Source organism: Stegodyphus dumicola, chromosome 9 (assembly GCF_044657685.1).
Source record: "Stegodyphus dumicola isolate Sdum_Otavi_A_Nest chromosome 9, ASM4465768v1".
In the NCBI taxonomy this organism is placed as follows: Eukaryota; Metazoa; Arthropoda; class Arachnida; order Araneae; family Eresidae; genus Stegodyphus; species Stegodyphus dumicola.
The window spans coordinates 127628673-127652698 of record NC_140776.1 but is presented as its reverse complement, the minus strand read 5'-3'; the positions used below and the strand labels follow the sequence as shown (position 1 = coordinate 127652698).

At 32.8% G+C, this 24026-nt stretch overlaps 1 protein-coding gene across 1 annotated transcript in view; it reads right to left on the bottom strand.

Moving 5' to 3' along the window:
* drn (zinc finger AN1-type doctor no) overlaps positions 1-17185 on the bottom strand; it is a 34417-nt gene extending 17232 nt beyond the window's left edge. The window contains exons 1-2 of the mRNA XM_035351135.2: positions 17031-17185; positions 5766-5966 (exon numbers count right to left, since the gene is read on the bottom strand). Of these exons, the coding sequence (XP_035207026.1) occupies positions 5766-5958 (193 nt within the window). The 5' untranslated portion in view covers positions 5959-5966; positions 17031-17185. The remainder of the gene's footprint in view (positions 1-5765; positions 5967-17030) is intronic.
* Between the last annotated feature and the right edge of the window lie 6841 nt (positions 17186-24026).

Genomic DNA, 24026 nt, shown 5'->3' with positions numbered 1-24026 from the left:
AATTATAGGACTTGAACAGCAGAACTTTGTAACTAAACAAGAAATTATGTCTGTTTAATAGAATTAAAGAGAAAGTATTATCACATGAAACGAAGCAACTTACATTGAAGGAAATGTTTAATAAAGTAAACAAATAAATATTAAGCTTTTTCTTTTTGTAAATTTTGATACCCTTTAGATCATAATTGTTCTTTATTTCATAAATTACGGTTTCATATTTTTAATTTTGTAATTTCTGCATGCCATCTTACCAGATTTAAACTAATGATCTATAATCCGGAAAAATCGATAATCCGGAATCGCAGAAGTCCCGACGAGTCCGGATTAACGACTTTTGACTGTATTATGCCATTTTGTTCCAATAATACTGAATATAAAAAAATTGCATTCTATTAAGTAACAGAGATCTTGAAAGCTGAATTTTATGGCAGAAGAATATGAAAAATTGCAAGTTTTAAAAAGTAAAAAATAACATTATTTAGCTAGCCTACCAATGGACTATTTATTTGCATAATCACTTATTCCTTTTTAATAATGTGGTTATAAATTAGCACATTTCCCATGATTCAATGTCATTCAAGCCATTAATTTTTACCTTTCTAAACATATTTTTTAGTGTTACAACTTCAGCCATGGGAAATTTTAGACATTTTATTTTAGCTCGATTTCTTTAGGATCTTACACGATCATCAGAATTTTTGCTTTCTAATCCCTCCAAAATTTTACTACCGATAAATTCTAATGGACTAGTAATTAACTCAGGTTCCAAACTTCTTTATGGAGAACAAATGTCCTAAAACACTTGCTTATGGATTTATTTGCATTTACACTGCGCAAAAAAAAGGGGGAGGGACGGAGACAGTTCTACATCTCCCATTCCTGCTGGGCTGATTGATGAAATTCAACTTGTATTTTTCATGTCTCAAAAGTAAGACTTAGGATATGTATTAGATTTATATATAGTATCATTCTAAATAGGTATTTTGACACAAAAATCGGACTTTTTCTGAAATGACATGCCAATTTTTTTCCATATTTTGATTCTACGACTCAAACTATGCCAGGGCGCCAAGTTTTGTAAAAATTAATTTTTAAAAAATTAGCTCTCAACATTTTTGCTCCTTCATGTTAATTGAATTTGGTATGTTCAACTTTTTTTTTTAGTCTTCTTTTCAGATTTTGAAATTCAGGTTCATTCCAAATAAAATTCACCCAATTTTTATAAATTTTGAATTATAACCTATACAATTTTACCTTTATCTTAATGCAGATGTATTTCTGAGCATATCTACAAAAAATTAGTTTTTTATTCAAAATTTCCTAGATAATATAGACTGCCATATATTAAGAAGTTTGCCAAGTGAATTATTCTTGGATTATATGTGAATTTACATACAATGATGACTTTTTTCCCCTGCTTGTATACAAAGAAAAAAAGGAAAATAGGTTGCTATAAATTAAGAAGTTCGCCAAGATTCTTGGCACAAACTGAAAAAAATAAGCCAAGATAAATTATTGAATTTCTACGTAAAATTAGCACATCAAATTTTACAAAATTTAATATCTAAGCATAATCTGAGACTTATAATCGAAATATGGAAAAAACTGGCATGTCATGTCAGATTTTGTGTTAAAATACCTATATTCAAACAACGTTATATATAAATCTAAATCTGAATTTCGTGCAATTGGCCCACTAGAACGGAAATATAGAACTGTCCCATCTTTTTTTTTCCATAGTGTATACATAATAAGCTTAAACTGGTTAGTATAGGATCATGGTTTCCTACATTAAATACCTCAAATTTTAGCTATCATTTATTTGTAGACATTTAAAATTTTCCCTGCGAAGCAGAAATTTGTGAAACATGGTTACTAGTGTAGATAAGTTACTACAAGAAGTTTCTTTTATACTTCCCTCCCAAACCTGGTCCTGGCTTTATTGCTGAAGGGTAAATTAGAAATCAAGAAGTCTAAAATTAACCAGGATAAATGTGTTAAGGTAAGTGGGGATCTTAAAGGTCAAGAAACCAACAGATGTTTCGAGATTTCCAGATAGAATTAATATTGTTGAATGTCAAAAGTGAAATCTTCCCATAACAACCCTTGGCATGGATATGTCTTTTCAGCTCTTTTACGGTCATGAATGAGTTAAGTTTGCATTCAAGTTATGCACAGCAGTGGTCACAAATGAAAAAGCTTGTATTACAAATTCACGACTGACAGATATTGCACATATTTGGGAAGAAAGAATTGCTTAATCTTGCAACCGCTGGAGGGTTAAAAGAAGAGGACTATTCTCACCTTATAGTTAATCCTACATATTTCTTTAACCCCTTATTTGTTGCGCCTGTCTTTCATATGGGCAACCAACACGAATAAATTTTGTCGCATTGTATCAAGTCTATTTACACAGTTCTTGTAAGTTGACTGTAACAGTAGTATGGGTAGATTTACATTATTTTATCTGTTGAAACATATTTCGAAAGGATGCAGTTTCAGTGCTCATCACTTTTTCATGTTAAATGTTTGTAAAATGAGTAGTGAACAAGAGGATTTAAGTTTTGAAGAATGAAATGATTCTGAAGTATCGAATTCTGAAGATGGTAACAATAGTGACGAACCCGCACAACCTTTACTAGGGCGTCAATTGCTACCAAAATATGTCAGATGTCCCTGATACTTGTCCTCCATGTTTTCAGTTCAAATTATTGCCTACAGTTAATGTTTCATTTCAAGCCAATGCAGGCATTTTACAATATTTTGTGCATTTTATAAATGATAAAATAGTGATTATAATTGTAAAAGACTAATAGTTATACTGAGGAATCAAGTAATGTTGGTAAGAGGAAACTGAAAGGTAGAAGAGAATGGAAACTTGTACTGGCACATGAAATACATTTGTACCTTGCACTTTCAGTTTTACAAGGTATTGTAAAAAAACCTGAAGACAGCATGTATTGGACTAAGGAAACACTAGTAGAAACTCCTTTTCCCCATAAGATTATGTCATATAATCGATACTGTGAAATAAAAAAATATTTGCATTTTGTAAAGAATTATTCTTACGATCCAGAAAATCATCTAACGCAATCGTATGAGCACCTGAATAAAGTATATATATAAAACCCCAATTACTCCAGAAAGAGATATTACCAAGATGAAATGCTTTTGTTGTAAAAAGGACGTTTACCCTGGCACTAATACGTGCCCTTGAAAAAAGCAGAATTTGGTATCAAAACATAGATGCTAAGCGAATCTAGTTCTGGTTATATACGGTCATTTATTATGTATACCGAGATAGGTACAGTCAAAAGTTGTTAATCCGGACTTGTCGGGACTTCGGCGATTCCGGATTATAGATCATCAGTTTAAATTTCATAAGATGGCATGCAGAAATTCTAAAATTAAAAATATGAAACCGTAATTTATGAAATAAAGAACAATTATGATCTAAAAGGTATCAAAATTTACAAAAAAAAAAAAAAAAAAAAAAAAAAAAAAAAAAGAGCAGCTTAATATTTATTTACTTTATTAAACATTTCTTTCAATGTAAGTTGTTTAAGTTGCTTCGTTTTATGTGTTAATACTTTCTCTTTAATTCTATAAACAGACATAATTTCTTGTTCAGTTACAAAGTTCCGCTGTTTAAGTCCCGTTAATTGCTGTGCCGAGAATACCGACTAACTTGTCAATCAAAATTTTTTCGTTTTCACTAACCTCTCTGTCACATTCTTCATGTCTTTATCCATTTTTTGCAGCAATTCCACTTTTTGTTTGTTGGACATCGAAACATACTTTCGTTTTGTAGATCCTTTGGAAGTTCCAGCATCGGAAATTCTACTTGACATAATCGGAAGTTCAAGTTTACTTTTATAAAATTGCTCTTACAGTCTGCAAAAAATAATAAGCGCGATCCAATTCGAAGATTAAGGAACAACTCAATCATTAACATTAACTGAAATAGATAATTAGATAATTTTAGCTTACACCGTCCGTTATACATTAAACGTGCAGGCGAAAACGTATTCTGCACTTGCGCACACGCATATGCGCAGTAGTCAAGGTCTTACGCGCACGCGTAAAACGCCAGTGCGCATGTGCCAACGCGGCGCATGCGCAGAAAGTTTTTAGCTTTGAGGTCCGGATCATAGATCATTCCGGATTTTGGGTGTCCGAATTAACGACTTTTGACTGTATGTTGTTTCATTCTAAATACTGATCTCTCTTGGTACCTTTACAAGTTATGATTCTGATAATGCCATTATTGAAACAAGGCTATTGCATCACCTTGGATAATTATTACACTTCACCAGAATTATGTTATATCCTTTTGACTTATCAAGCAGATAGGATTGAAACTGTTAGGTCACAATCACATTATGTTTTGGCTACGCAGGATTTGACGTCGAAAGGGACAATTCTCAGAACCCGCGCAATTTCAAGAAACACACGTAGCTAGGCTACCATTCTAACTTACTACAAAAAACTGAACGGCAAACAGTAATTGATTATCGCTCAAACTGGGATCATGCGATCCTTCAGAAGCAGAACTTTCGTCTGATTTGTTGTCTCTACCCAGGACCCGAGACATCTTTGGTGAGGTTTGAAAAAAATCCTGCATAGCCAAACATTGCTTCCGTAGCTAGGTGGGACTTCACTTCCATCGGGGCTCTTTTTTCTAGGAGTCCTCCCATTTAAACCATTGCTACCAGATTCTCGTTTCTCAGAAAAGTCCCGTATAGCAGGGACTGTAGCCATATGTGATAACCTCTTTTGACAAAACACAGAGGATTTACCTTTAGCACTGAAAAATAAATATGATAATAATAATGATGATGCTAAAATGATTGTTTCTTCATTAACAAGGTATTTCATTTAGTGCCAAAGTGAAATTTAAGAATATGCATTCTCCACATGTTTTCTTAGGAAAAGAAAACCAAAAGCGCATGTGTAAAGTATAAAAAAATTCTAAAAATTTTTTTATTGGTGGCTTTAAGACCCAGATTTTAGATCATTCCGGATAATGGACATCTGGATCTCGGACTTTGTACTGTAATAATGTAAAATAAGGTAAGTTAATAAATATTTTTACATATTTTTAAAAACTATTAAATTTAAGGGAAAATATAGTGTTTACACAAATTTATTTCAAATTTCATAAACATTAATAGAAATTGATGAATTTTTAAAAAAGTTTTGTCAAAATTTTAAGTTAAGTAAGGGTTAAGGGACCTAGCTAATTCTATACTAGGGACCTGGTTGCTTATTAAGAAAAACATGATAATGCATGTTTTGCTGCAGCAAACTGCTTGATATTCGGTTGAATTTGTTTTGAGACTTATTTGCAGACCTAATTACAATGATTTACTTTAAAGGGAAGAGGGAGCAAGGGAAAATGCCATTTCAAAGCCATACAATTTAAATTAAATTAGAAAAAATGCTATTACTATTGCTCAATTTTATATCAAACTTTCACAATTAAAATTTTAATGAATGTAATACTGCATAAAATATATCTACTCGTAAAGGAAAAACAAAATAATTCACTTAATTTCTTCCTACAATCAATATAAAAGAAACGGATTCAGCAAAATTGACATAAAGGCTTTGCATACAGAATGTTTTACACTGCTCAATTTTTTACTAAAAATTAAGAAAATAAATGTGATACATTTTTGGAACTACCAATATCTAGAACATACATACAATATGTAGAATGAACCATGACTTCTAAAATACCGAAGCAAAATCTTTCAACTTACCAGCAACTGTGGATGTAGGAGTCGGGCTGGTGCGCCCACTCAGTGGTGGAGGTGCTGGATTTGCCTGCTTTCTTTTCAGAGCATCTTTGTAACATTTTGAACACAATCCATCAGTTTTGGGGCTCCCGTAGAAACCGCAGCCTGATCTGCACAGAGAGGGACTTTGGGACATTTGATTTGTGTCACGCTCCATTTAAATACCTTTTGAAAGTAAAGAAATTTTAACATTGTTATAACAAAAACCACACTACAGTGCAGTTAAAATAAGAATGTCATCCATATATGCAAAAAATTGTATCAATTGATGCAATCTTATAAAAATGGGAAATTTTTGATTATATGCAAAGAAAACAGGTCTTTATAAAATTAGAGGGAAAGGGTTAAGGTAAGTGGTCCCATGAGACATAAAATTACACCTAGAAATAGTCACAAAACTGGAATGAACACTTCAGACTAATATAAGATTTGAAAAGATTAAATTTTCATTTTAAGGAATCTGACTGTGAAAGAAATACATAATTTTTAAATTCATATAATTATAATTAAAGAAGATCCCTTCATAAAATTAAATTGACTTAAATACCAAAGGTATTCTGACCAGCTAATAATATTGAAAGTTGTTTCAAATAGACTGGGATATAAAAGTTGAATTTCTAATTATGCACTCCCCTCCTTGACACTATCTTACATAAAATAAGTAACTTTACAACATGTCTTAATTTTCAGTTTATCATAATAGACAGTTTTTCCATGGAGAAAAAAATTATATTATTATACATTAGCAAATATGGTTACTAAAAACGTATTTCAGAGTAAAACCTTTTAGTCAAAATTTATAACACTGAGGAGAAATTGGAACTGAATTTGTTTCATAAAATGTAATCAATTTTATTTTTGATCCAACTGATGATGAGAGTCACCAGGTTTGCTACTATTTGGTATAAAACATTTTACCAAAGAGTAAAGTAAATTATAAAAATAATGCCATTAATACCCAGCTGTTAATATGAGGAATTAAAAAGACCGAATTGCTCAGAAGGGTATATATGACCAATCTTTAGCAAACAGTAGAACGAGCACATTTTTAGTTAATGTGTTTTCAATTCTTAGCTGCTCTTCATGCTTAAGCATCTTTGCTAAGATTACCGTGCAAACTTGGAAAAACCATTATGCAATTTTCTTACAGCATGCAGAACTTTTCTGCCGATTCTTTTAAAAAAATTAAAAGTAATCAGGCAAAAGTGAGAAGTGCCTTTAAAATATAAAGTAATAAAAATTAAGATAATGCTATCAATCATGTAGAAATTATGTATATGAATATAACAAAGCATATTTTAGACAGTTATAATAATTTTAAACATTATATTAAAAACCACAATCATTCTAACAAAGCCTTAAAAACGATGGGGATGTAAATTATAATAAATATGATATACAGCATTAAATATACAAGAATGCATGCAGAGTTAAAAATAAATATCGTATATTTCAATGTAATTTCCACATAATTTCAAACAACATATTTTTAGTTTTATATTTATTCAGCATATAATATGCACACTTTTCTTCACGATGAGATACATGTGCGATGCTCTTATCTTCTGAAGTCATTCATCCAAAGATTTTTCTCAGGCTTTCGAACAGTGGTATACTGAACTGATAAAGCCATAAGAGGAAGATTATGCATGCGGGGTAAATGCTTCAGCGAGAAAATACCTCTGCAAATAGTATGTGTTAGCACATGTGCACAAGAATGTGTTTCTAGGGTTTTGAAAAAAAGTAAACATTATTTGAGGTAAGAATGCACTTCCAATCCGAATTAATTCGCAAAATAACTAATTAGATGATTTCTATCTCTGTAGTCTTTTGAAGTGAACATCAAAGGCCAAATGCTTCATGCCAGGCTAATAATATGTGAGCGAACAATAAAAGCATGGAATGAAATAAAACATGACATAATTCAAAAGTTATTAAAAATGCAGTATACTTAATCTAGATGAAACAAAAGATGATTATTTATTCATGGATCAGAGTAACAGTGATGGTAAAGATAAAGCAGTATTCAATGATGTGCCTGAAGATATAATTGAATACAATTAGGAATTTTTTACAACATTTAGGTAGGTGTAGAAATATAATTTTTTATGCTCATCTTTTCCTTATTTTTTAAATATATCCTTTTTATAGCCCATGTATAACACTCGTTAATTTTGATCTTACGTTTTGTATTAAACGTGCACATTATACACTGGAATATACGGTATGTACAAAACGGATATGAAACGTGTAAAGTGGATTTAAAGAGATGCTTTCAAACAGATCTGTCATGCATTTAGCTTTGTGAGGTGACTCATTTAGAAAGCTTAATGATTATTAACATTATTTTTCAAGAAAATATCACTGAATATATAGCAAAAGCATCTTATTAAAATTTTACCTTAGATAATACGTAAAAGCAAAGAAACAGAGGTTGCTGAAGAATGTTCTCTTCAGGTACAGAAAATCCATTAAAACATATTTTCACCCCAGAAACGTGTTAATAATTAATATTCCTTTTTTCAATCTGGAAAGCATTATAAATATTTTGTAATGCTTAATATGTGGATCATTAAATAAAAGTTAAAGCATTTTAATTCCTACGTCTTGCTAGTCACCTAAATTAGAGCTACTTATTAACATAATTATGCATACTAATTCAGAAGTCAAACAACAATCAGCATTATATTTACAAAATGATGCTAAATAATGCTGATTTTTGTTGTTTGTCTTCTGAATTAGTATTTATTCGGCGTGTTATTATGTCTTAATTATAATAATGCATTTTAAAAATATAAATGTTTTAGAAACAATTTCAATGAAAATACATAAGATGTCTAAAATGATTCTGATGTGCTAAATATTTTTACGATTAAATTTTGAATATGTATCAGAGCCACGAAATTGTTACAAAAACTTATGCAATGTATTCTTTAAACCATTTCATATGTTTTGAAATAAATACAGCATAAGAATTTTATGAGCAATTTTTACTCCCAGAATCACTTGCTTTACGACTGTTGCATGGCTGATATGGGAGAAAATGAAATAATCTGAAGCAATTCAGAAGACTTACGGTCCATTTAAAATTAACAGTATATGCACTAAAAGCTGAACATGATGAATCTACTATATATTCATTAGTTTTTAAATGAAACTTTTTTAGCATAAAATGTTACATTTTTTCATTAACTACATATTAACACATTATGAGCGGGTATTCGTTCCCGTTTCGCGGATTGCTGTTTAAAAGTGGGTCTCTATTAGTATACATTTAATTAGATTTTTAACTTAGTCAAATTATTTGTAATCAACTTGTATCAATATCTCTTATGTGCCGAGACATCTACATATCCCTCAACACATTAGTTGATAACACTGCATTTATCAAGCTTCATATTACATCGTATATTACTATGAGGGTAAGTTGAAAAATAAGTTTTCCCTGTCGACTGTGGTTAGAGTTGTATATGAAAGTCAAAAAATAGAACGAGACATTAAAGATATGACATACCTTTATTTTTCCACATAGGTACCAAGTACATTGAGACATTTGTCATATCGCTTGATAAGCTTCAAAAAGCCCTCCAGGAAAAAATCAGGGATTTGCATATGGAAGAAGCGTTGAAATGGGCGAAAGGCGACACAGCAGGAAAAAGCGCAAGTCACCGATACACAATTGGGTAGAGGTCGCTGCAAATCAAGCAGATGGCGCTGTTGCAGTGTCTGCGCAAAGCGGAGACCAGCCTCTCATTTGAGCCCCGGTAGGTATGGAGAGAAGGTGCGTTTTGAATTCGTGGTCAAAGGAGGAAGTGAGAGCAGTTATCCGCTATGAATGGGCACGTGGAGTATCAGGAACAGAAATTCATAACCGCCTCGTGGAAGTCTATGGGCCAGGTGTGATGTCGAAGCAAGGAGATGGAGTCGCACATTCAGTGATAGACGTCAGCAAGTGGAGGACATACCGAGAGCTGGACAGACGCGCACGGCCACTACAGATGCAAATGTCAGGAAGGTGGATGACATGATTAGAGCAAACCGGCGTATCACCATCGATGAAGTAGCAGAAGAACTTGGAATCTCACATAAGCGAGCTCAAAACATCATCCACGACATTCTTTGATACAGAAAAGTGTCAGCACAATGGGTGCCCCAACAATTGACCTCGACACACAAGGAACAACGCATGGGGGTCAGCCTGGAACATCTCGTGCGTTATCATGAAGATGGCAATGACTTTCTGTTTCGGATTGTGACGGGGGTAGAAACGTGAGTCCATCATTTCACGCCAGAATCGAAGGCCGCATCTATGGAGTGGAAACATCCGTCATCACCTGTCCGAAAGAAGTTCAAGACAACTCCCTCTGCAGGTAAAGTGCTCCTCACAGTTTTCTGGGACACCCAAGGAGTTTTGTTGTTGGACATTTTGGAGGTTGGAACCATCAATGCTACGTGCTACTGTGACACCCTGTCGAAATTGAAAGAAGCCTGGTCTTCTCACATCTGGCGTTCTGCTGTTGGATGACAATGCCAGACCACATTCGGCGACAGCAACGCAAAACCATATTGCAACTCTTGGTTGGGAACGCCTACACCATCCGCCATACAGTCTTGATCTCGCACCAAGCGACTTCCGGCTTTGAAGAAAAATCTCAGGGGAAGGAGCTTTGGAAGCAATACTGAAGTGAAACAAGCCATTCAACGCTTCTTCCATATGCAAAGCCCCGATTTTTTCCTGGAAGGCTTTTTGAAGCTTATCAAGCGATATGACAAATGTCTCAATGTACTTGGTACCTATGTGGGAAAATAGGTCATATCTTTAATGTCTCATTCTATTTTTTGACTTTCATACACAACTCTGACCACAGTCGACAGGGGAAACTTATTTTTCAACTTACCTACGTATTATTCATATTACCGCTAAGCATTATAGTTGCATATGTTAGTTAGACAGCACAAAATGTGTTAACCATCCATACACAGAAAGTGAATTTGAATGAATAGAAATTTCAGTTGTCAAGGTTAATAGTCTGTTGTCCAACAAAGTTAAAATTCCCAAGTGAATATAAAAGCGCATTTTAAACACCCACACGCTTCTTGAAAATAATTATTTACAAGGTTCTTTTCAGGCTATCACTCATGTTTTAATAATTTGAAAAGCATTCACTACTTAAAAAAAATTTTTGATTGAAGGCAAAATGATAACAATCTGCCTAAAATCAGTCTATTAAAACAACAATTTAGAACCTCATATATATAAAAGGCCAGAGTATTACCAAAATACATAACTTTTTTATTTTATATTATTAATTGAACAACATATCTACAATATGAATTAGAAAAATCCTATGCTATAAGTGATTACTGCTTAAATTAGTTGACACTAGAAGAAATCTTGAAAAATAAAAAATTTTCCAATAAAACATACAACAAAGATATGGTTAAATCAACAAGCTCATTAAACTCTCTACATAATAATCTAATAGTTCACAATGTCCATTACTATGGATTATATGTATTAATCTATCGATTCTTTCTCCCCATATTTAAATTTTGCCTCTTTACATTTCCATGCTTTAAAAAAACTCAAGATTATTTAAAATAAACATAGCTTAATATTACTTTATTACCTCTTAACAGTGTATTCACACCATAGCTTGTCAAAGTTTAGTATTTTAAAAGCTGCACAGGTGCAACTATGTAAAATAGCTTGTGTTTAACATGTTAAGCATCACTATAAATACTCACAGTTGCAAAAAAGTTTCAGACACAGAAAGTTTAATCCTTTATTTTGCACAAATCTTAGGCATATACTAAATTTGCAATAAAAAAATTCACTGCTACAACAGCAAAGCTTCAGACAGTTCCAATATTTGGGGCATGTCAAATTTTCTGGTTCACAAAAAATTACCGTTTTTCTGGGACTGACTTTTTGCTCAGTATAAAGCAATAACTGTTATTAAAAGCTCTTTTGCACACAGGTACTGATTTTAGCATGTTTCTCAATATGAAGTAATAAAACCCTTAACTTCATACTTGCTATTATTAAAATGGCATCAATGAATTAGAAATAAAATTTCTAAATATAACCTCTTATTTATCGATTATATAAATAACCCAACATGACAAGTAAAGCCTTCTTTTCATAATTTTATGGAAATTTCAATTTACATTTTCATTATTTTCTTGCATGAATGACTTGGTCCTAATGATATATCTTAAGTTGATGTGCCTAATTTAGATCATCTCAACCAAATGAAAGATATTTGACAAGCAAAAACTACATTAACCCGTTTTTTCACAACGTATCATATACGATATGCTTCGATTTGCCTCTGTGGACTAACCATAAATTTGAGATGATGAAATAGAACATTTTAGTCGACATTTTAAATGGGCACAAATAACATCAGAAAATGATAGTTGCAAATCTATAATAATTTCATTCATTATTATTAACCCTTTCGTGCCTAACAGGACACGTATGTCCCAAGCAAATTTCAAAAAATACTTTTGGGATAGAAATGCTTCTCTGTCTAATGGGATACTTTCCCACCAGTACTGCCAATATTTTTAAGGTATTTTCATTCACAGAACATAGATGGCACTACTGTACATAATGCAAATCCCGTATTTTTGAAGTGCTGTTAGCAGCTCATTCCATACTCTACGAACGTAAATAGTTTAGTTTTGGAAAATACCGCCTGTTTTCGATTAAATTTTGATTTATCCACACATCTAAGGCCAGACAAGTTACTCACGAAGCTGATTACCTCTAATAAACTGGTAAGTGGCTATGTTTTACTTCCGTTTTTATTATCGGGACATTCGTGTCCCTCTCGTCTTGGATAGTGGGAACACATTGTCCCAACAGTCCTATGTGATCATTTCTCTAGATATTATATTTTTTCGGTTACCTTTGAAATAGTTGCTTATTATTTTTAATTTAGGCACATATTAATTCAATCTAAAATGACTCGATGGCGGGGATTTACTAATGAAGAAATCAAAAAAATTTTAGAAGAATAAGATAACGAAGTAGATGATCCCGATTTTCAAGATCCAACACACAATTTGCAGTACTCATCCGATTCAGACGAGTGCGAAACAGATATCGATCATGATACCATTCCCCAAATTCCAAAGAACTGCGATGCTTTGAGTGATACTGATATGGCATCAGTTTCATTAGTTGATGAAATACTATCAGCTAATGCTTCAGGCTGCAAACCAATCTTATGGTTTCATGTAGATTCAACTTTCCAACCTCGAATGACAATTCCAGCAGAGTCATCGCCTAGTTTGTTATTCAACTTAAATCGTTTAGCTACTGAATTGGACGTGTTTCTCAAGATATTTCCAAAAAGTCTTAATGATTTGGATCTCTCAATGCACAAACCAACAACTCGAAAAGTTAGGACAAACAAGTCACCCTACAGACCCCTCTGATATGCTTGTCATGTCTTACAATAGGGTGCCGAAATTCTCTCATTATTGGTCATCTAATCCTTCTTTGGGAAACGTAGCAATAAAAAATGTTATTTCAAGAGAGAGATGTAAAACGTTGCTGTTGAAACTATATTTTGCTGCACCAGAAAATTCAAGTAAAACATATTATATTGACGAGGTTGTTTCATGTCTGAAACAAACTTTCAAACAGAGCCAAAGCGAAAGCTCATATCAATAAAAATTTGGCAGCGATGTGATTCAAAAACAGGATATGTATATGACATGAACATTTATTCTGGAAAAGAAACGGGTGAAGTTCAAGGCACACTCGGGGAACGGGTAATATCAAAGCTAACGGAGACAATCCGAGGTTAAGACGTGATGCTTGCGTTTGACTGATTCGGTGCCGTAATCGTGCACTTGTGTAATGTCGCATTGTGCATTGATTGTTTCAAACCATACCATTCGTAAATAAATTTTTATGATTAGAAAATCATTGGTTTTCTTTACAAAATTACTCATTGAAGACTACTGGGACACATGTCCCAGCAGTCAGGACTGATAGGACATATATGTCCCGGTCCTAAATCAGTGTTCAAAATTTTTCTAAAAATATAAAATCTTAGTTTTTAGCATTCTAGTGTACCCTACTCATAGTTTATGTTATCAAAATTGTTCTGTTGTAAAAAAAAAAAAAAAAAAAAAAAAAAAAAAAAAAAAAAAAAAAAAAAACACTCGTCGCGAAAAGGTTAAGAAGTCCAAGTAAGATTCCTAAAATTAGAAACAAACCTTCACAATTTCGTGAATACATTTATACCTTGCAAAAATCTTTACTAGTCTACAAGAAAAATAAAGAACTTAAACTAAGCACTTTTTTAAATACTGCAGAATACAGATGAACAACCAAGAATGTTTCAATTTCCATACTGCGAGATTATACGTACCTAGAAAAAATTCTTTGTAGATATAAAAGACAAAGGTAGACTGATGGAATAATGATGGGAAAAAATATATCCTATTTATAACAACATACTTATTGCTGCTGAAAATAAGTTATCAGATAATTTTCCCCAGGAATTATACATAATTATATTCCATAGCAGACATGGCTAATTAGCATGTAATCTTCTGAGGGTTAGAGTATATTGTAGGGTGCCTCTTGGATTATCGCGATGTTGTTTCATTTATGGTAGTCCCGAGTAGTTGAATGTTATGGAAATCCTATTAAGACAATTGGCTACATGATTGAGATGATTTTGAATAATAGGAAAAGATTTGAAAGGGTTTTTGTGTGGTTAGGAAGTATGTTGCTTATTTTGTGATTTACACAGCAAAATGGCTAAATGTGGTAAGATTAATTTGAATTTACGTACAATATGGAACGAAAGGAAAAAAGCATTAATTCACTGGTGTGTAATCAAAGATTTTCTTAGTAGCCTTTACAATTCTTCTGTTTCTATGAAAGATATGAGTACAGTTGAACGTTGAAGGATACTGGCACTACAGAGATTATTTTTCACTCATATTTTTGTAAATTCATGTGGCAAACCAGTATACAGATTCTAGTTAATATAATTTTAGGAAGTTTTTGGATGCTGTTTAGGAATTTTGTTTGACTGAAGGAATTTCTAGGACATTTCCTTTGTGTAGTGCTAAGATTAATTTCCATTTTTATGTTATTTCACTGTTTGATTTAAAATAGAAATTACTTATTTTACTGTTTGATTTAAAATAGAAATTACTTATTTTACTGTTTGATTTAAAATAGAAATTAAGATTATACATTCATTATATATATGCACAATTCCAAGTTTGTGCAATTCTCTCTTTTTTTTTTTTTTTTTTTTTAAGTGAAAATAGGTTGATGTGTACATGGATACAGAGTTATGATACAGTGCAGTTCTTAGACTTGTTATTTTGGCTTTGTGTACCAGTGATTTTTGGTGGTGCAAAAATTGCCGCTACACGAAGCCAAAATAAACTCTGTGTTCATGTACCGCCAAAAATCACGAAGGGGCACCCATAAATATATTTTTACCCTTCTGAGATACATGCATTACCACAACAGAAAGAACTGACAGCTCCAGTATCATTAAAGCTTAAGTATCCATTTATTAAAATAAGCATAATCTTAAGGCATCAAGGAAAAAAGAATACAAAAATTTCATACTGATTTTACAATGAAAAATATGACACATTTAAATCAACAGAGAAAAAGAATGGAGAAAAGCAGGCATTATATTCTAAATGTTCCAACCAAACTCGAGTTCCTACAGTCTCAGAGAACTCAATGCACAGATTGGCAAAGAATTTTGTAATTATTCAATTGGAAAAATCTAGAAACTTGAAGTTCATGACGAATAAATATTATTACACTGTGCATAACTTAGTATGTTTTAATATATGTTTATTATATTTATGAATATGCATACACAAAGCATCAGATTCTAGAAAATCTGAAAATGAAAGTAATTTCCTATCAAAACATAGAGGAAACTAACCTCAAAATTCTAACAGAGAAACATGAAAATGGAAAATTTTAGCAGATAATGAATCTTGATATTTTTATATTAAACATAGCATGTAACATTACAAACATGCTAATAAGTTCAAATATCTGCAGATTCTTAAGACGTAAATAGATTCACAGTGTGTTTCACAAGATAGTTTTAAAGTCATCTGCATATGTTACTGAATGATAAAAAATTCACAATAGCTTCTCTCGAATAATTTATGTTTAAAACTTTCTAAAATTACGACTTCAATTATTTGATAATAATTTGCTAATGTTTTACGTTTAACATTTTCCAATTAATTTTATTACTACAGAAACATGATTAAAATTAGAAATGAGAAGAGAAGACTGAATAATAAAGAAATCTAATCCTTTACTACTTAAATTGTTAATTAAGTACAAATTTACCTACCACGTGTTGAAAGACTGTGATATTAAGGTTAAGTATTCTCAAAGTAAAATAAATTTTTAAAAAAAGTATTATTTAAATTTTAACCTATCAGCTCTTAAAATAAGCGATATTAGGCAGAATCAAAATACACACAAGATTTTATATCGCAATTATGTAATACCAATGTTTCTATTAATTTACGAAAAATAAAAAAAAATAAAAAAAAAATTGAAATGAAAAAATATTCTTTGTTTATTCGTTACTTAAATAAATAAAAAATACAACTACTGAAAAATTCGCAAAACAAAATATATACGCAATTGTCTGTTATGAAAAAAAATGGGGGGTGAAACCCAACCTCGACACACTCTTAATTTATGGTACCTCTAATTGAAACACCTTGGTTGATATGCTATGTGAAAGTTATTCGACAAATTGTTAAAACAATTAAAACATCAATTTTAGCTTGAAGTAACTGTTTCCAATTGCCCAATTTTATCTGTAATAAACGAAATATTAGCTTTTAATTTCTCCGAAAGAAGGAAACTTTTGTTTCCCAATAACCCTTTATGAGCAGCTTACTACGCTGAAGCTTTTAACACAGTCAAATACGACGCAATTATTTTTCTTCAAGAAACACACAATATAATCTATTTTCTACTATATATAGTAACGATATTGCGCCTTAGTTACAAAATGCAGGATTAACATCAACATTTAACTCTAGAATATCAAAAAAAATATGAGGAGGAAATAGCTATACTAAGCCTAAAAGTCAACCAATCTAAAATGATACTCATCCAAACTCACACAGACTAAATATTCATATTCAAAATAATAATAAAAGCCTCTACTAATTAAACGAAGCACTTACCTCGATTAATTTTGGAGTAACTAAACGTAATGTAGTATAATACGCCAACAATAATGAACAAAACAAAGGATAAAAGTACGGAGTCAGAACATATCCACCTGACGTCTTCACAGCTTGCGTTGTTTCTTATCGCATGATGACTTGCAACCCTGATGGAAAGCACGTGACTACTATGCAGAACTTGATTGGTTGACAAAGAAGTAAAAACCAGGAATGAAGTTCATGACCCTCAAAGCTGCCTTGGCCGAATTTCAGGAATGACGTCACTATGATCTCAGAGAAATATTTTCATTGGACAACATTTTTGACGTCAGATATTTTGTAAATATATTTACGCTTGAAATAGACTCTATTATTTCCCATGGCTCCTGAACATAGTCATATGTTGATACTTGGAATGTTTATGTAGCCATTTTAATGTGGAAATTTCACTAGTTATTTCAATCATTTTATGTAAATATCATCTATCATCAAATCACTTTAATGTGAACAATTCAACTGAATTCTTAAAATAAGTAAGTTAGTGTTCAAATTAAAATTAAAATTTGAAACAAATCAGTATTTTGTACCTTTAAATGTGACTTCAGACTTTAAAAAAAAGGCTTTAAATTGTGTTACTATACTTATTGATTTATAGAGATTTTAGTTTTCTTTTGGAAATGTGTATCTATTTTCCTCCTCTCTGATAAGCACATTTAATGAGCCAATTTTACTGACAGTTATGAGCTCATTCATTGGACACAGGCTGACTTATGTCATACTTTAAATCAGGGTTTCTTAAACTGTGGGTCGCGACCCCCAGGGGGTCACGGGACCTGCAGCAGGGGGTCGCCAAAAAATTTAGCAGTTTTGATATTCCTTATTAAAATAATTTTACAATTACCAAATATTTTTACACAATGTATCTGACAATAGATAAAGATAAGACAATACAGAAAAAAAAAAAAAATGTCGACGCATTTTTTTTATAATTTTAGTACAAGTGCAAAAATTGACAGTTTCACTCCGGCGTGTCAGATTTGCGCAATACTTATTAAATTTTTGTAAATATTATGAGGTTCTGGGAGTCGCGAAGAAAATGAGAAAAAGGGGTCGCGACTGAAAAAAGTTTAAGAAACTCTGAAACGCAAGCAAACTTGAACTCAAGTAAAGAACGCAATTAAACGCAAGAAAGAAAGTTAGAAACGCAAGTAAACTTGTTCATTAATATTTAGATCTTATTTCTTTTACTACCCCAGTCTTTTGTTTTATTATTATATTTCGTCAAAAGACTGTTGCTTTACTTATTTATTATTATTATTATTATTATTAGATTTGATCAAATGAAGATACTTTGATCATACCCCAAGGAAGATTAAAATTATGACCCCTTACTTTTAAACCTGATACCTTACTTTTAGCTTATTTGTTTCATTAATGCACAAAATTTAATTTACTATTGGAAAGAAATTTTCGGAAAACCTTGCTAATCAATACATTACTACCACGTAACTGGCAGGCAAAAAGAACTTACTTCTTAGATACGTAAAGATGTAATCGTGTGGTTATTGATAGTGTATTCTTCCCAAGTGAGAGGATATTGAAGTAGGCGATGTTGCAGAAGTTCAATTGTTTCATAAATGATTGACATTGCAATTCTGCCAATGAAAGAAAAGTGATGTGAATCTGAATCTGCGAGTAATGTCAGCTTTCAAATACTGATTGTTCTTGAAAGCCAAGTGTTGCATAATGTTTGGAAAATGATTAGAGAAAGTTACGGTGAAGATCCGCGATTACAGCCCTCTGATGCGCCATCTAGTGGCTAAAAGGTGGAAACATTAAAAATAAGTATTTACGTTTGACAATACTACGTTGTTTGTGAAGCGTGTTGTGATCGAAAAGTAATTAAACGTTTATTTTTTATTGTTGTGGACATTATATGTTCAGTCGTTTTATCTACTTGTAGGACAAACCTAAAGAAACTGCTTGTAATATCATGTAATCAAAAGTTAACTACATGTTATATGCCAGGATTGCTTTCTCAAGTATTGAGTGGTAGAAAATACTTAATCTGCTCTTTTTTTTTTTTTTTTTTTTGAAATGTATGGTGATGGTATTATTTATTGCATGTATTTTTTATAATACATATAGAATACTAATATTTCTATTACAAGTGTCTTTTTTCATTTTTAAGTGCTTTGCTTGTTGATATTCTCAAAATTGCATCTGATAATTAGTGCTATTATGTATATAATAGATATAAATACGATAGACGAATAGAATATATCAATATATTTTTAGTATATACTGATTCAATATCATTTTTATGGGAGGGGGGAAAGACACTTTTGACTGCACATATTTTCTGCAAATCCCAAGTTAAACACATATGAAATCATTTGTTTACAATCAATGAACGTTAAAATCAGCTACCTGTCGCAATACAATAAAATAGTGATTTCCTACAACAGCCAGCCTTTATATGAACGAGAACATTTAAAAAAAAATGTTTACTTCTCCTTTTTAACAATGAAATGTCCTTCGATTTCATGCGATCAGGACGCTATAGAACTTATCCTTAAATAGAAAGCCAAAACTTGTACATTGGATTTCAAGTAAAATTCCGTGCACTACCAAATGATCAGCTTTTTAAAATGCTATCTGCTTCAGTAATACAGCAAGAATTTACGCCTCCTTGACAAAATCAAACATTTCGGAAGAGCTAAGTAACTCCCTTTTTGAATGTACGAAGTCAGATCACAAATCAAAATACCGAGTTTTATCCACCATACTAATGTGTGAAAGCGCCATCTATAGGTGAATTGAATCGCGGATAGCACTTAAGAGTAGTTGAAAGGGAGTCTGAAAGTATCTAGGGCATGATAGCTGTAAGAAAACAAAGATTGTACGCTAAAATGAAAATCTGTATGGCAAAACTTCAAAAGAATTTCACAGTGCATTGCCTGAGATTCGATGTGATCAATATGAAGTAGTTCCGTTGGGTTATTCTTTCTTGTGAAGTAATATATTTCAGACCTACGAAGAGACCGAAAACTTAAGAGATAAAAAAGGTCAACGGACAAAAGTATTGTGACACGTATGGTTGGCTAGAAAGGAAGAAATTTGTCAAGCAACATGCGAAGAAATATCATAAGCTAACAAAAATTTCATCAGCATCAGTATACTGTGTTTTGATAAAAGCTTTGTAGGAAAGATAAATTTTTACAGAATGGATCCTTCATTGCTCGACGCAACATAATTGTAATAAGAGTTTATGGTGAAGTTGAAAGATATCTGTCTAAAAAATTCGCTGTTGACAAAAATTTGAAATCGCTGCCAATGCAGTACAGAAATCCATCCTCCCTGCGACCCCGAATATTTTGATAATTGAAATAAATGGCTTTTGAATTACCAATTAATCATCATAAAAGTGTCATTTGTCGAAAATATGCAGCTACAACATGAAAATGGGTACAATGTGCAGAAAAATACATAAGAAAAGACTTAATTTGCTGAGGGGTGGAAAATTCACTTTAATACATCTGCTGATCAAAAACGAGTCAGAAGTCTTATCTTGCCAGCTACAAAGCTTGCACATGAATACATCTCAAATTTACCCCGAAATCAAAACAGCCCCGGTACGAGCAGCATTTTCTCTCCCTGAAAATATCTCTTTAGTGTCTACCATGCTATCTGAGAACTGAATAAAAGTAGTAAATTTTCTGAGACACTACATCGCAGCTATTGAGATTGTATTTTTCCTTTGTGTTATTTAGCTATTGTTTGCTCTAAAGGCAATATACCCAAATGAATAATTCACAGAAATTATTTATCATTTTTTTTGTCACTATGTTGATTAGCAATGATCAGTTTGAAATCGTTTAAAATATTATACAGATTTTGTAATTTAAGAAATTAAAGTACTGATTGATAAAGAAAAATGTATTTCAAAATACATTTTATATTATTTAAATTATGTAAAAAAAAAACTGTTTCTTCCTAGAGAGTTAAGCTGAAAGGCTCAAAATGCCGCCCACGAGCCGCAGTTTTGCCGTACCTGCAGTATAACATATATGATCCAGAATTATCTGGACCTTGGTAATTCCTTATTTTAAATTATCAGTTTAGTAAGATGACATTCAGACAAAATAACATTTGGGCTTCACTCACTGTTTAAGTCGAATGGAAAAATGCTACCCACCTATCAAGGGTTGAAAGTGTTATTATAGCTGACATCATATGATGTATTATCATTGGTCATGGTACAATTTCCTAATCAGCAGGTGTTTGAAAGTGACATTAAGAAATCCCAGTTAGCCTTCAGAAAAATTGCATTTACAATACCCCGGCTTCCTGGTATTGAATATTATAGCATTAACCATTCCTTTGGGAGGAGGATTACCCATTTCGTGATTACAACTGGTTTTTAGTTTGTCCAGATATGATAATTGTATTGGCTGACTGTACCACATGTGAGGAGAGTGGTCTCTTCCCCAAATAAATCTTCACTTTTAATTTGCTCAAAAAATTCTGCATACATTGCAGTTTGATTTCAAAAATTTTTCTTTTTGAAAGGAATACAGTAAGTTGAATGTGAAAAAACTTTTATGTGTGCCAGTGTTAAATGCCAGACTTGCTAAGTATCATACAAATAATTAGCTTTCTAGCTAGTGATTTTTTATGATTGTAAAGATTAGGTTAATTTATCTAACAGTTAAATTTTGAGTTAAAGTTCCTTTTCTGTCTTCCTGAATTTCAACTTACAACTTCCGGCCAGAACGTAGTTTTAGAATCGAGTTTGAATGCAAATGAGGAGAGATATTTAACCGTGAAGTTCTACTGACTTCGTTAGAGAGAACCAGTGATTCTGACTAGTGCGCGTTCGCCTTCTTAGGCTATTCTCTCTTATGCCGTACTTAGGCCTTTATCAACTCCTTGATACCTTTGCCGTTATTCAGCATTAAGGGGCCAACTCTGTTAGAATCTTCACAGCTTCAGCTATATCTTTTTAGTTTAGTTAAGTTTTAGTTTCCTAAGTTCAAGCCCGAGTGGCGGCTTTATTGTAAAACTCCAAGAAGGAGTTCTGTGAATTTAATTTTTAATAATAAAGGTTCTTTAACCCTTCTCAAGTTTTATTTACTATCTCACGAACTCAAGCGATTAGTCACTTACAAGTTCCACTTCTTCAACTTTAACTGTAACTCAAAAGTACACACGACAGAATCTTGCATGATGAAATAAAATTGGCTTTCGTTAAGCAAAATGAAAGGAAGGGGGGCAAAAGTTAAGACAGTAATTTAAAACATGCATTTTTTTCAGGTTCCGCTTACTAATACACTTCGATCTATGTTGTTTGTAACCTCTGTAATAAAACGACACTTCATTCTGCTATATTTAAAATAAGACAGAGGCGTAGTTATGGTTCTCAGCGCCCAGGGACAGCTGAAGATTTTGCGCCCCTTTCTGTGTGCCACGAATGAAAAACACTTCATTCCAAAATTTCGTACCATCAATTTGGCGCCCCCTGGATGCTGCGCCCGGGGACATATGCCCCCCTTGCCCCACCCTAGCTATGCCACTGAACTAAGGATAAGCAAATCATCTCATCTTTGTGGGATTAAAAATCTTGAAGTTAAATACTCGATTCTGTGTCGTTTTTATTGACCACACCTCTTGCTATTATCCATGCCAATATGGATACACATGGAAGTTTAATTGGTATTTGTGATTTCTCTCTTAGAGAACGTAAATGATTCTTACCCATGAAATGAATTTTTCCCCAATATAAGCAACTGGACTCATCTTGTCCTTGAAAAAAACATTCAGTGTTGTATGCAATTTGGATAAGTATAAAGCATAAAAAATAGCTTATTTACCAAATACACTGCTGGCTATTAAAATTGCGACACCATGAAGGAAAGCAAATACAAAAAAGATATTTATTGCATGTAAACAGCATGGCATGAAAACAAAATGATTAAATGCCACACTTCATCAACCATATTACACTGGTGTGCAAAACTTAAGCAACAAGTGTTCTTTTTGACATAAATCCACGAGATATCATCTGAGAGACATGAAATTCAGAAATAAGAGACAGCATATTGTATTTAAACGATGACGAAAGCATAAATACAATGCATACAGTATGGAATTAAACAAAAACAGGCTTTATTGAACTCATAGTATCGTTACACATGATTGCCTGTATAAGAGGAAGAACAACAAGCAGATGTTCCTTAGTATGGGATATGCCCTTCCCTTACTGCAATGGTTGCTTTTCACCGTCTCCCCATACTCAGCACCAGATTGTCCAACAGATCTTGAGCTGAGAGTGCCCATTCCTCAATCAGCATCTGTTTCAGTTGTTGGGTGTTCGCCGGAGAATGTAATCGTGCCTCAAGGCGTCTCCTCAAAGCATCCCACACATGTTCTATGGGATTTAAATCAGGGGTGTACGCTGGCCAATCCATTCGAGTGATATCTTCACTTTTCAGTAGCTTTTGAACAGCAGGAGTCCAGTGTGGCCGTGCATTGTCATCCATAAAAACGAAGACTGGTCCAATTGCACCTCGGAACAGACGCACATATGGAAGGATCACCTCCTGACAATAGCAATCTCTGGTTACAGAATTTCTGTCGAAAACGTGGAGCTCTGTGCCCCCCGTTCAGCATAATGTCTCCCCAGACGAGATCTCCAGGACACTTTCCAGATCTCTTTCCGCGATGTTACTGAGATTAAACCGTGTTCTTATCTCTCTCCAAATAAGTTGGCGTTGAGAATCGCTTGGGGCACTAAAACGACTCTCATCCGTAAGGAGGACACGACCCCATTGATGAGATGCCTAGTTTTTTCGCTCCTTGCACCACTCTAAACGGTGGCGCCGATGGCCAACTTTCAAAGGGATGCAGCGTTCAGGACGGCAGGCGAATAGGCCATCTTTGTGAAGGTATCTGGACACAGTAAACCACGACAATTGTCGCCGGTTGCTGTACATAGTTGCTGAGCTGTGGAGC